The following is a 14,147-nucleotide window of genomic DNA, read 5'->3' on the forward strand; positions in this document are numbered from 1 at the left end:
AATTCAAACAACCTAACATTTCAACCCTTCCATTTCAAGAATTTCTCATTTTAAAATGTCAAGAGAAGAGGATAGGATTTGAGAAGGGTATTTTCTAGCAAAATGAATAATTAATTTAGTTTTCCATTTTCTTTAATATGTTCTTTCTTTTCCTTGTCTTTTATTTTGTTTTCTAAAATAAAATCTATTCGAAATCAAGTATTGCTGAGCCCAAGACCCTCAACATCAAAACAGCTGCATGGAACTCCTTAGCTCTTCTTAAAGGAAGAAGCCAGCCATAAGACTGAACCTTAAAGCAGAAATTAATCTTTTTTTGAAAAAAACAAAAAAAACAGAGTTTTTTTCCACCAGAATTACTATCTATTCAGATATACATTCAAATCAAACCATTCAAATGAGCAATGACATTCAAAAAGGCCTAAAATCTGAGAATGGACGCAATTTTTAATGGCAAATACACATAGAAAGTAGCCGCAAAAGAGTTTCCAGAGACAAATCATCTTCAAAATCAAGTCTTTGGATTGTGCAGTAAAGCACCCATGGATTTCCTACGGAACTTCTTCGAATCCAGACTCTGCTCACCATGATTATCATCAGAATTCCCAATTGTTTTAACACACTTGACAAGGTTAGATCGTCCACCTGGAGGGTTTGCAAAAGAGGGTTTTTCATTCTCTTTCTCCAAACACTTGGCCTCGACATCTTTTCTCCTAGTATCAATTTTACCCTTTTGTGCAGCACCCAGTTCAACACAAGACACCCTCTCTGCAAACTTCAATGTGCTTATTGTCTCTGAATAGGATTCAATGTCCGGATTAAACTGAACAAACATGAGCGTCTTTGCTTGCCCTCCCAAAGAATCCTGAAGAATTTGAGTGAGCTTGCTGTTCCGGTAAGGAACATGAGCACTCTTGTTGGCCAAAGCTTGAATGACATCCCCAAGCGCAGATAAAGATTGATTAATGTGTACTGCCTCTTTAAGCCTATGCCCACTCACCTCTGACTTGTTAATCCTCTCACTTCCTGCCAAATCAATCAAATGAAGACAACCTCTGAGAATTGTTCCACAAGATAAGTTTGTTCCTTCCACATAAACCGTCACAATGCTGTGAGATCTGCTGCTTGATTCATTCAGGGCAGTTGCTCTTGCCGCCCTGTTCTTCTCGCCCATTTTGATCAAATCCATGGCGTCTTCTATGGACTCAACGGGAAACATGTTGGCATCAGGAACACTTACACCATTGGCCTGAGATATATTTTTAATGCCAAGATTCTTTAGGGATCCATCTTTTGTTAGTAAATCATGAACTTGTTCATTGTAGATTTCAATCATCTGGATTCCAAATGAGTATTTGAATGAGCCTTTTCTGTTTGAGGAAATTTGGAAGAGGTCAGTGAGTGCTCTACAATTGACACCGGGGTCTTCTTTTGGTCCAGTCATTGTATATGTCTTTCCTGAACCACTCTGACCATATGCAAAGATGCATACATTGTAGCCATCTAGAACTGACCTTATCAATGGCCTTGTGTCGCTGAATACTTCTTCTTGTGTTGCAGATGGACCAAAGACTTTGTTGAAGGTGAACTTCTTTCGGGTACTATGTTCTTTGTTTTGCTTGCTGGGACTAGAAATTAATAGCTCTCCGTTTTCATCACTGGTGTATTCAATTGTACTCTGTTTTTCAGAAGGCTTCACCCTGCAATACACGCGGATGTTGCCTTTCAAATCTTGGACTTCGTTGTACAATACTCTGTTCTCTGCGACAACAAGGGGATAGTTTGTTGCAGCATTGCTTAATACGTTTAATTGTTCTTCCAACATTGAGATTTCATCTTCACTTGGCCGAGTGAGAGTGTTTATTTGATTCAGTGCTGGAACTTGGGGAATCAAGAACTTTTGGAAACAGCAATGGATGAGCTTGAAATTTTCCATCATTGCTTCTAGTTCATTGTTCTTCCTTTTCTCTATTGCCAAATCCTCTTGGATTTCCTTAACTTTGTTCTTCAGATCTTGGACTTCGTTGAACAATACTCCGTTCTCTGCAACAACAAGGGGATAGTTTGTTGCAGCGTTGCCTAATACATTTAATTGTTCTTCCAACATTGAGATTTCGTTTTGATTGGGCCGAGTGAGAATGCTTATTTGATTCAGTGCCGGAACTTGAGGAATCAAGAACTTTTGGAAACAACAATGGATGAGCTTAAAATTTTCCATCATTGCCTCTAGTTCACTGTTCTTCCTTTTCTCTATTGCCAAATCCTCTTGGATTTCCTTAACTTTGTTCTTCAGATCTATTTCAACATTCTTCGACTGGAATTGTAATTGTTGCACTTGTTCTTGAGCAATCTTTTTGATCGATTCCATTTCGGCTTTCAATGCCTGAATGGTACTCTGACTCTCCATTGCCTTCTTTAGTGCTTTGCATTGGGTTTCCTTTCTATTCTCTTCACTCTTCTTCATTGCTTCCAATTGTGCTTTCAATTTCTCAATAGCAATTTCATTCTCTTCCTTCTCTTTTAACTGCCGATCTTCTAAATCCGCAATTTTCTTCCGCAACTTTGCCTCAACTTCCCTTGTCTGAAACTCTATTTCTTGAAGAAGCTTCCTTTCATTCATTTTCATGGTATCCAAGTCCAAAGACAGACCGTCCATGGCAGTCTCCTTCTCTTCAATTTTCTGAATCATATCTTTTTCCATTGTCTTCTTCTCTTCCAGCGCTTGCATTTTCTCCCCTTTGATCTTCAGCAGCTCTACTTCAACTTCACCGTTTGTAGTTTTCAGCAGCTGTAGTTCATCTTTCAAACCCTGGATTGTAGCTTGGCTCTCCTCCTGTTCTTTCAAAACTTGAATCTTTGCTTGTTTCTCCACATTTCTCTCTTCTTCTACCTGATTTTTCTCCGCCTTTGTTTTCTGTAGTTGGTCTGCAAGGAGCTTAACTTTTTCTGCATTGCGAAATGCAAGAGCCTTGAATGAGATTGCTCTTGACACAATCTTGTAGGTTTCGTCAAATCCGTTCATGGTGAAAACCCAAATTCGTGTCTTTATCAGTACTTTATTCCTTTTAGTCGTTGGGAAAGTAATATGCTTTAAAATACTCAGTAGCTATAAAATAGTGTTTGGGGGTTTCAAAAGCTGTAACTCGTTATTTGAAGGATAACAGCGAAGAGTGTTAAATAGACCTCAAGGGACACTTTTGGCCGACGTTTGGTCGAAAAATGAATTTTATTTTGCGCGGTAAATTAAATTTTCGCCGCGTTTCTTCATATGTAAAATTATTTACATAGTAGTTACTAATTAAACAAAAGATATTACCTATTTTCTTCGTTAGTCATTATTAGTAATTGTGTACTTTATTAAGTCAAAAGTCCTTTTCTTTTTTCTTTTGTTTGGTTTCCAATCCGTTTCCAACGGAAAGAGGAATAGGCGGTGGGAGCCTTGGGAGATTTGTTTGAAGGTGAAACCTATATTATTTTTTTAATTAGTTCAAATGAAAGGGCGGACTAGTTAAGGGTGGACTTTGATGAACTTGTTTAGTTTATTTTAGTTGATAAAATTTTGAAGTAATTTGTAGATCTTGTGGTTCTATGATCATCATATGCATCTCATCAATCATAAAGTAGTTATAATACTATTTGAAGTGATTTTGGTTAAGGCAAAAATGAGTTTTGAAGGGACCCAAAATCTTTTGCATAAATACTCGTTGAAGTGTTATCTTTATGTCTGCACACATATTCTCACTTTTGTCTACCTCATTATTTTTGCACCCACTTTCTATGTTGTCCTTACTAATCCTAATACTAACAATACTCGCAGTATTCCATCTATCACTCAAAAGCCCTCCACTACTATTGTTCTATTATTTTCACGCCCCTACTATTACCATCCCTTTATTTCTTTCTTTTTTCTTGATTTTATTCCTTATTTTGTTTCCCCTAGCATGGCTATTGTTTATCCCTTATACCCATTTCTCATAAGCAACTACTTATAGCATACCTTTTCTTCTCTTGTTCTTACTAACACCATCCCTACTTTCACCTTGGATGCAGTTACCAAATAGCTAGTTATCTAGTGATGTATAAAGTGTTGCAAGGTGTGTATCCTTCATCTCCTTGTGATGTGCAACATAATGTCTGGTTTGTGACATGGATTAGCCACCTCTTGTGTTCTATAAATCTAGTGGTTGTACTAGACATTAACAGGTCTATCTTTTGGTGCACAATGACCATCAATTAGTATAAGAGCCTAGGTCATAGGTTCAAACACCATGCTTGACAGAGGGGGGTTTGGCTACATTGAAAGGTGAGCACCCTTGGTCTCCTTATGATGTACAAAACAATGCTTGGTTCCTAACATGGTTTAATTTCCTCTTGTGTTTTATAAGTCTACTAGTTGTATTAAGAATTAACATGTTGATCTTTTGTTGTAATGTCAACCAACAAAAGGTAGATCATGTGAAGAAATGAAGGCAAGAATGAATATATTGAGGCACACAATACATTATTTCATTTTTGACATTGTTACTTATACTTTACTTAATGATCTTGTTTCATCTCACTTTGGAATGTAAAATGACAAAGGTGATTCCAATATACATTTGGGATATTTTACTACTTTGTGTTTTATGTTTATACAAGAAATAGATTGGCAAAGTAGTTGTTTATATGTACTTTGAAATAGTATTCTATTAAGTTTCTTCTTATCTAGTGGATTTACTATTTTTTGGAGTTGTCTGAATTTTTTCTTTAACACTTCATAATGAATCAGTGAATACAAGCTTGAATAACACCATTTCTAATATGTTTGAGTATGCTCAAGGAAATAATGAATGTTGTAAGGATCACCATAATTACAAAATAATATAATTAGCATAGTTCACAATAATACACCTATTTAATAGTATAAGTCATTTGATAAGTAGGAGATAATTTCTACAGCAAGTCAAATTGTGATATTGCTATCAGGATTTAACTATGTAATTTTGAGTCAAACACATTGACCCATGTTTCATGAGTAGTGATTCAACATGAATCCATCTCTCATTAGAATAAATGGAACACTTAGCACTCATTTAACTACATAGTTAAGGGGCTTTCTAATGAATGGTTCATAAGGAACAACACTTGGTGAAGGTTTTGCAAATGGGGTTGCAAGCTTTGGGTTTATTCATTAGAAAGCCCCTTAACTGTGTAGTTAAACCCCTCGTAGTTAAGTACACTCAGGCTAGAGTAGTACTGGGATGGGTGACCTCCCAGGAAGTCCCAATACTTCACCCATGTGAGTATCACCTAGTTCCAACGAGTGCTAAGTGTTCCATTTATTCTAATGAGAGATGGATTCATGTTGAATCACTACTCATGAAACATGGGTCAATGAGTTTGACTCAAAATCACATAGTTAAATCCTTATAGCAATATCATAATTTGACCTGCTGTGGAAATTATCTCCTACTTATCAAGTGATGACCTTAAGGGGCTTTCTAATGAATGGTTAATAAAGAACAACACTTGGTGAAGGTTTTGCAAATGGGGTTGCAAGCTTTGGGTTTAACCATGGAGGAAACCCTGCAGTTAAGTGTGCTTAAGCTAGAGTAGTACTCGGATGGGTGACCTCCCGAGAAGTCCCAGTGGTTCACCCCTATAAGCATCATCACCTAGATCCAATGAGTGCTAAGTGTTCCATTTATTTTAATGAGAGATGGATTCATGTTGAATCACTAATAATGAAACATGGGTCAATGAGTTTGACTCAAAATCACATAGTTAAATCCTGATAGCAATATCATAGTATAAGTCATCGTTAAATGTCTAATTAAACAATATCAAAGAGTTCGAAAAAAAAATTGAACCCACAGTAGTGTGCTACAATTTTTTGCCTAAATGGACACTGAACTATCATTTTAAAAAAAAAAATTCACTTTCGAATGCAAATTGTTATTTAACAGTTACAAATTTGAAGATGAAGTAAATTAGAGTCTTTTAGGATTTGTGTCTAGATTCTAAATATAATTTTTATTTTATTTTTTGAATTTATTTGATTCAATTAAATTTTCTCTCACAAAAATGGTATGTTGTCAAAAACGTGACTCTATTTTTGACACACATAACATTTTTTTATAATATATATTAGTGTGATTCTTTCTAATTTAGTTTGTTGACATCCATACCAAACTCATGGAGGTGGTGTGATATCATTATCTTTAGTATTGCATATTTTATTAATGTTTAAAGTTGGCGTAACTCTCATTTTGACATATGTTACTTTTGATGCATGTAACTTATTTTGTATTTGTTTGATTTTAAAATTTACTTTTTGGATAGAAAAATGATTCGAATATAGAGCTTTTGTTTATTTTTTTAGATTTTTTATTCTCTTGTTTACTATTTTCCCATGAGCATCCAATACAAAGGTTTGTTTTGGGAAATAAATCTACATTTGATTCATGTCAAAAAAACATGTACATAATTAAATCAAAATATATCAAATCTATAATCATTAGAAAGCTTGTTCCGAGTACATATTCCATGCAAATGGGCATGAGTTAATTTTTCCATTTGTGCCCTCCAATTGAGTCCCCAAGCCAAGATTTGTTCATAAATTATTTAGCCTTTACAAAATATGCTTACTCAGGAACTTTCTATCGAAAGTAATTTCTATCAAAAGTACATTAGTTTCTATTGAAACTATTTTGAAATTTTCATATGATTTCAACCAATTACTTTCGATCGAAAGTACCTAAAAAAGTTACGTTAGATAGAAAGTAAAGGACTTTCTATCGAAAGTCCTTAGGGGTTTCTATCAAAACTCCCTAAGCAAAATTTTTGACATTTTGGTTTTTGGAGGAATTCTTTCCTCTGAAAAAGTTTAACCCACTATTGTGGGTTCACCCAACTTGTTCATAAATATTTAGTACATAGGCAAATTCCAAGAGAAAACATATACAAAATTTTTCGTTTTAAAAATAGACCATAAGGTCGAATGCAATAAATACATAAATATTAATTTGTGAAGGTCGCAATGACATGAGCTCCTGATAACTTTCCTACCATAGGAAAGAATGTTTCTAGGGTTTGTATTTTTTCCTATGAAAAAGTATTTATTGGCATAATTGGTATAAATGATGGAGTGATGACTGGTAATTTTGTAATGTCATTGTACAAATTTGAGTGCATGAAGATAAGTTATTGTGTTTTCATTGATGTTAATTATTAACCTAGTGTTCCTAGTATGTTGCCGAGCATAATTATGATGAGTAAAGTGTTGTATATATATATGTGAAGACATGGATATTATCATTTATGGCAACATTATAAGATGGTAAAGTTGTCTAGACTAAAGTATGTTAGATAAATGTGAGGGGTGAGGTGGTGGGTGGAGAAGAAGGGGTGAATCATTTATCCTCGAGCCCTTTAAAAAATTTACAATACTTTTAACAGCTAAAACTTATCGACAACTTCACTTGGTAAACATATTAACTTTAATCAATCGAATCACAACAGTAGATAACAATTTTCACATGTAAACACAAAATAACATGTAAAAAATTCATGCACACATTAATACCAATATTTTTAATGTTAAAAATTAGTTAGGGTAAAAACCACTTGGGACTTATCACCCAAAAATAATTTAGTCTTATGAAGTGAGATGGGTTAAGAGAAAACCCTATCAAAGGTTACATACACATTTTCTAGATGTGACCCTGATAGGAGATTTTCACTAAAGATCATCTAGACTATATCACTCTTCAATGAGTGACCTATCTAAAGGACCTAGAAATACTCAATGGAATTTCACCTTACAAAAGGATTTACAAATGGAACTGTTATGTCCAGTTAGTTAAGATATTTTATACTAAAATGGTTAGAGAGTAATAGTAAAATTATGTGATAAATATGTAACTAACTTTTCTTGTTTGGATCTCTATTTCACTAATATATTTCCTTAGTGATTGGCCATCACACTAACTCTTTCAATCCACTTCATTTAGCACTTCATATCTACTCGATACACCCTTCTATAATCTCTTCAACAACTTCACCAATAACTTGATCAACAAATAGACCAACATCATTTGCCTTCTTGTCCTCTTCTTATATAAACATATTTTTTTTTTCTTCATCACATTCATTAGAGTTTCCATGAGTTACTCTCATCCACACAATCAATTATTAACTCAGGTCCAATGTATCTGGTACTAGGTAAAATATTTTACGAATCTTACCAACTGTATCTTCACCTAAGAACTTAAACTTATCTTAGATCTTAAAACAAATCTTAAATCTCCATTTGATTTTACCTTTCCAATTTTATCCTTTGATCTTAATATTGACTTCATCATTATCTTGGAATCTTCTAGAATAGTCCAAAAATTTACTTGATGTCATCCTTTACTCGATCTTTCAAAAAATGTTTTTCTTTATCGAACTGTGTTCTTGCTTTGCTGAACACCTCCATCACTTAGTTAACACTATGCTCACTCGATAACCAACATTTCTCGACTATATCTCCTTCTTGGTAACACTTGACTTAATCAACCTCCCTTTCTCTTCTTTTATCAATCACTATATCTAGCTCGATGCAACTCACTGATTGCTTAACTTTTCACCATAAAACTTCATTCCTTTCTTTACCAACCCAAATAGCTTACTTGTGCATCATCTCAACACTTCATCAAATCATGTAAAATAATCAAACTGATATTATCTTTCCATAGACTAATTCATCAAATATCCAATTAAGGTCACATACTCAACAAAACTTCTTCATTTCATCTTCTATCTTTACCATCCAATCTCTATTCAACACCACATCCCTCAAATGATTTGCATCTTACATGAATCAGTATTTCCAATCAGATTTATGTCAATGACAACATAACAACTGATTTACATCTTCTACATACGATTCATAGCTCAATTATTTGACCTTTTCCCTCATCAACATCACTTTCATTCATCAACACCAGTTGTGTCCAATAATATTTCCCTTTGGCAATGATGGCAACACATTTTGAAATATACCATCCAATATTAAAGTTCATTATCTTAGTAACACATATCATTCTCACGTTATTACTTGGAAACACATCTCAATAGATCTGCTTCATCATTAAATTTGCCCTTTTGATTATGGTTCTCTTTCCTTCTTTCTATAACATGTTGAAATGGACACATTTTTTGTTTTAAGACCTTTTAGATCCCTCTCCATAATACCTTCTTCAGACCATGGATGTGCCCATGCTTGATCCCTTTTTCTCCTTCTTTCTCCCTCTTTCTACCTTGTTTCTCTTGGCATCTTCCTAAGCTTTCTATGGCTCCCCTGACTTGACCTTTGCAACCAGTTCAACCTAGGTTGATCTGGACTAGACTAGGTTGACCTAGGTTGACCTAGTCCTCCTAGGTCAACCTAGACCAAGACTAGTTCAACCTAGGTCAACCTAGTCCTTGGTGGTTTTGGGGCTTGGCACCTAAAATGCATCAGGAGTTTAATTAATTTTCTTTCTCTCTCCCATTGGCTTGAATTATTTTCCCACCCAAAAACTCATATATAAGGAGCCTTGGAGGCTTCTTTTCATAATTCAATTCCAAGATCACAAGATCTTGCTCTCAAGTAAATATTTCTACCTTTTGCATTCAAGGAGTTCAAGTATTCAAGATTTCAAGCATTCAAGCAAGGATATTTCTATCTAGCATTGAAGGATCCTTTGTGAGCATTTCCTCTTCAAGATCTAGCTTATTGTCGGCCATCAAGGGAGGAGATGTGCATTGAAGCATTCATTATCTTATTCATTGATGCACTTTTACAACCATAACACCATGATGAAATTATGGTAGATCCATTGCAGAGTGTTGAAATACCCTACAATCCTAGTTCAAGATCTACAATATATTTACAAACAAAATCCTTGTTGACAAGGGTCTCCAGTAAGGTGAATCCTAACATTTATCTTGTCTTTTAGTAATTTACATTTACATTTCTCAATTACGGTTAATTCCTTCACCTAGGGCTTGACCAAGACAAGTCCTTATCAAACCCCAACCACAAAACCCTTCTTTTCTATGTTTATCTATGGGATGCCAATCAAAGCTTATAGATTTGGAACCTACTCTTTTGGAGCATTATGGAGAATTCAGTTGTAGGTCGTCAAATAATTTCAACCTGGTGGAAGGATTCCTTTCCAAGTCAACCTAGACCATCAATGTTCTTTTCTGGGAGATTTCTGGGTTTTGTTTCTTTTGTCATTTCATTTTGAGATCCCAAGATGGATATTCAAAAATAGTTTAGATCTATGAGTTTTGGAGGTAGAAAACATCTTCCTCTATGCATTTTAAGGTGAGCCTTTCATGGTTTATTTCCTTTCATATCTTTACCCTATATCTATATCTTAATTGGGTTAATTGTGTTCAAATAGCATCTAGATTTACTTTATTTAAGCAATTAATTCAATTTCACATACACATTATCCTATCAAGGGCCAAAGAGTAAATTTCTTTGTATTGCATCGCTCTTTATAATCTGAATTTAGTATTTTGAACCTTCTTCTTTTGGGTCATAGCTAATCTAATTTGGGTCATAAATGGAATCATATTTGGAAATTCCTCTCTTTCCCTTTCATACATATTTGAATGGCTTAGTGACCCATAATTTGGAGACCCACAACCCTATTTAAAGTCTCTCCCTTTTTCCCATAAACATTTTGGTGAACCCGACATGTGTCCCTTTCTTTTTGGAGTTAGATTGATTATTTTGGATATTTCTCTTATTTTTGTGAACCTGACTTGTGCCCTCTTTTCTTTTTTGGAGTTAGATTGATTATTTTAGGTGTTTATCTTCCTTTTTTTGGTGAACTCCTTTCTCTCCTATTTTTTTCTATAGAGTTAGATTTGGCTATCTTGTGTGTGGTTAGATATCTCTTTTATGCTCTTTATTACATTTATATGGTTAGATCTCATTAGGTTTTCCTTTTGTGATATCCTCTTTAATGAGTTTAATTACACAAAGTTTGACCTATAACATTCCTGTTAGGCAAAGCCATAGACTCATGGGCTCCTTTGATCATGATTCCTCTCTTCTTCCTAGGACTCCTGATGACACTCACATATTTTCTCATGATATTAATCCTATAATGGTGCATAAATCTTCTCACTCATCTCATAGTGAAGATGATGCTTTAAGAGATCCTCATTCCCACATTGATAAGATTTCTAATGAATTTGATAAATTGGAAACTTGGCTTGCTTAAGAAAATTAGAATTCTAATAGTGTTTCTTCTGTTTAAGCTCTTAATAATATTGTTAATAACTATGATATTAACATTTCTATCTTGCGTGGCATATCTCACCTTATTAATACTTATGCCAAGTCTTTGAAAAAATATGCTCAAGAGATAGGATATCCTCCTCCTTCCACAACTGTTGAACCTTCTATTATGATCTCTACTACTCTTTCTAGCATACCTACATATACTCTGCCTCTTATGACTACTTCTACAAAAAAATTTGCTCTTGCAAGTTTTGGTCCTCCTAGCCTTTCACTTGCCTATGCTGTTCCTCCTACTTCCATTCCTTCTTTACGTTCATATAATGTTGTTCCTTTTACTTAGTTTAACCCTTTACCCATTCCTTCTAATCCTCCACCAACATCTTTACACATTCCTTTCGCTTCTTATAACTTTCCTAATCCATCTAGTATGCCTATTCCTACTAACATTTCTTTTGATCCTATTGTTAGTACATTGGTTCAGACTGTCACTTCTTTACAACAACAACTTGCTCATTTAACTCAATCTAAGTACAATATTCCTACATGTGATGTGGCTAACCCATTTCCTTAGATATCCTCCATTCTTTTATTCCACAACATGTTAAGGTACCTCATCTTGAGACTTATAATGGTAAGGAAGATCCTATAATTCATGTTAAAAATTTCCATATTATATGTAGTGATTTTTCTCATGACTATAGGCTTATGGCTAAGTTGTTTTCATGTACTTTTAGGGATAGAGCCTTGCAATGGTATTTCTCTCTACCCCCTTATTTTATTGAGTCTTTTCAAACTCTTTCTAATGATTTCATTCAATAGTTTCAAAATAATATTGGTCCAAAAATTTATTTAACTGATTTAATGCATTGTAAGAATAATGTTAAAGAGATAGTTAATAAATTTATTGGTAGATTTAAACATTTGTATGCTTAGATTTCTTATCTTTTTCTTGATCATGATATTCAATGCATCTTTATTTATAATTTACAATAAGATATCAGGAATAATATTCTCCTTATTGAATATACCTCCTTTTCACATCTATGTGAAGTATTTCACCATTACTAGTTACATGAGAGTCAACTCGAGAGCTCTACTCCAATGGATTCTATTTGTAGTGATAAGAGTGATGCCACCAAAAATTCAAACAAGTTTTCTAAACCTCATAATTTCATCAAAACCAAGTCCACAAATATAGTTGCTAATTAAGTGGCTACTACATCTAGAGGTATGCTTACTATTTCCTTTGTGTATCATCCCAATTGTTAGTACACTCAATTATCTGAACCTTTCTTTGAGGTGATGACTAAGTTGATTCATGCTTGAATTCTTAACCTTCCTCCTATTTGTCCTATTGATCGTAGTAAACCATTGCCTAAGTCTTTTGATTCAAACACTTTCTTGCAATATCACCGTCAAACAGGTCATGATATTCAAAAGTGTTGTGGTTTGAAGAATGCTATTCAGGACCTTATTATTTCTAAGGCTATATCCTTTGATGCTCAAGTTAATAATTTTTTTTTTTTCTGCGTTGCCTAATCAGAGTTTGCAAATTTATACTAATCCTTTACCTTCTCACTTAGTGAATGTTATTAATCAACCTTCTTCTTCTTCTTATCACCATATTAATTATGATGACAAGGTACAATAATCAAATCACGTGGTTAATAATGTTGAGTTAGCACCTCAACCTCGATTTCTTCTAAACCTGAACCTAAATAGACACCTCTTGTTAGCTTTAGTTAGTTTGATATGTTTAAGGAACCTAATGTCCTCTTTACATTAGTGCTAGACTTGCTCACATTCCTTCGTGTATTACTCTAGTTGATCCTTCCTTTTCTATGAACGTTATCACTAAAGAGCACCCTTTTAACAAAAGGTTGCATATATGATACTTATGATACAACTCTTGTATGGATTCAAACTTGTAATGGTTTTCTTTATTATCCTCAAGATTCTATCACTTTACCTATTACTTTATCAGGGAAAGATATTTTTACTACCTTTGTTGTTATTCCTACTTTTGATCAATTTCAAGTTAAGCTTCGTATTCCATGTCTTTATTCCATGCAAGGCATAACTTATCTTATTCATAAATGACTTAAACTTCCTCATTATAGAGACATTATTACTATTAATGATTCTCTTTATAGACCATCATGTCCTAGAGATCGTGCTAATGTTGATTTCTATTGGCCATCTCATCTTGAGAAACCATCTACTCATTGTGGTAATCTCTATAGAAACTATAAAAACCATAAAGTAGCCATGATCATGGAACTTAGTCTTCCTAGGGTTATTCACATATGCTTATTTTTCCTACTCTATCTGCTCCTTCTACATCTACTCCCTTAGCTACCATATCTAAAATCATTGATGTTCCTTCTTTAGAACCTATGGTAGTTGATCCTAAACCTCTTACTGTATATTGTAAGAATATTTGTAATCAACATTCTCATCGATGTTGCAAGAGCCATCAAGCTAAAGCTAAGAACAAATTTTGTTCTCTTGTTTCTCAGCCTACATCTTCTTCTCAGCCTTTAACTACCTGTGATCAAACCATTCGTGAGTCTTTAGAGGAAGATAAACAAGGTACCACTATGCATATTGATAAACATGATGATTCTATTTGTATTTTAGATTCTATTAATCTAGAAATGGAAGATACTTTACATGATGAACATGTTAGTAGTGATGAAGAATTAATTGGTATGGATAATTATTTTCCTAACATGCTTTCTATGCACCTTAGAATCACTTTTAGTACTAAGCATAGTGATTCCCAAAGTCCTTGCTTATAACTCGATCTGATTCCTACTATAATGGATGTTGTTCCTCTCGCAAGTTGCCATCCTTCCCCTAGAATTTCCAACAAAGATGGAGG

General features: G+C 34.1%; 1 protein-coding gene across 1 annotated transcript; it reads right to left on the reverse strand.

Moving 5' to 3' along the window:
* Positions 1-424: 424 nt before the first annotated feature.
* On the reverse strand, positions 425-3,019 carry LOC149568546 (kinesin-like protein KIN-14K). Its single transcript, XM_089816743.1, has one exon. It carries the CDS (start codon positions 3,017-3,019, stop codon positions 509-511), a length of 2,511 nt encoding a protein of 836 aa, XP_089672869.1. The 3' UTR covers positions 425-508.
* Between the last annotated feature and the right edge of the window lie 11,128 nt (positions 3,020-14,147).

This window comes from Cupressus sempervirens, chromosome 3, assembly GCF_028749045.1.
Source record: "Cupressus sempervirens isolate cs-2001-9-10 chromosome 3, ASM2874904v1, whole genome shotgun sequence".
Lineage (NCBI taxonomy): Eukaryota > Viridiplantae > Streptophyta > Pinopsida > Cupressales > Cupressaceae > Cupressus > Cupressus sempervirens.

Coding starts and splice junctions, on each gene's coding strand:
- LOC149568546 (XM_089816743.1), bottom strand. CDS start 3,019: ATGAACGGATTTGACGAAACCTACAAGATTGTGTCAAGAGCAATCTCA.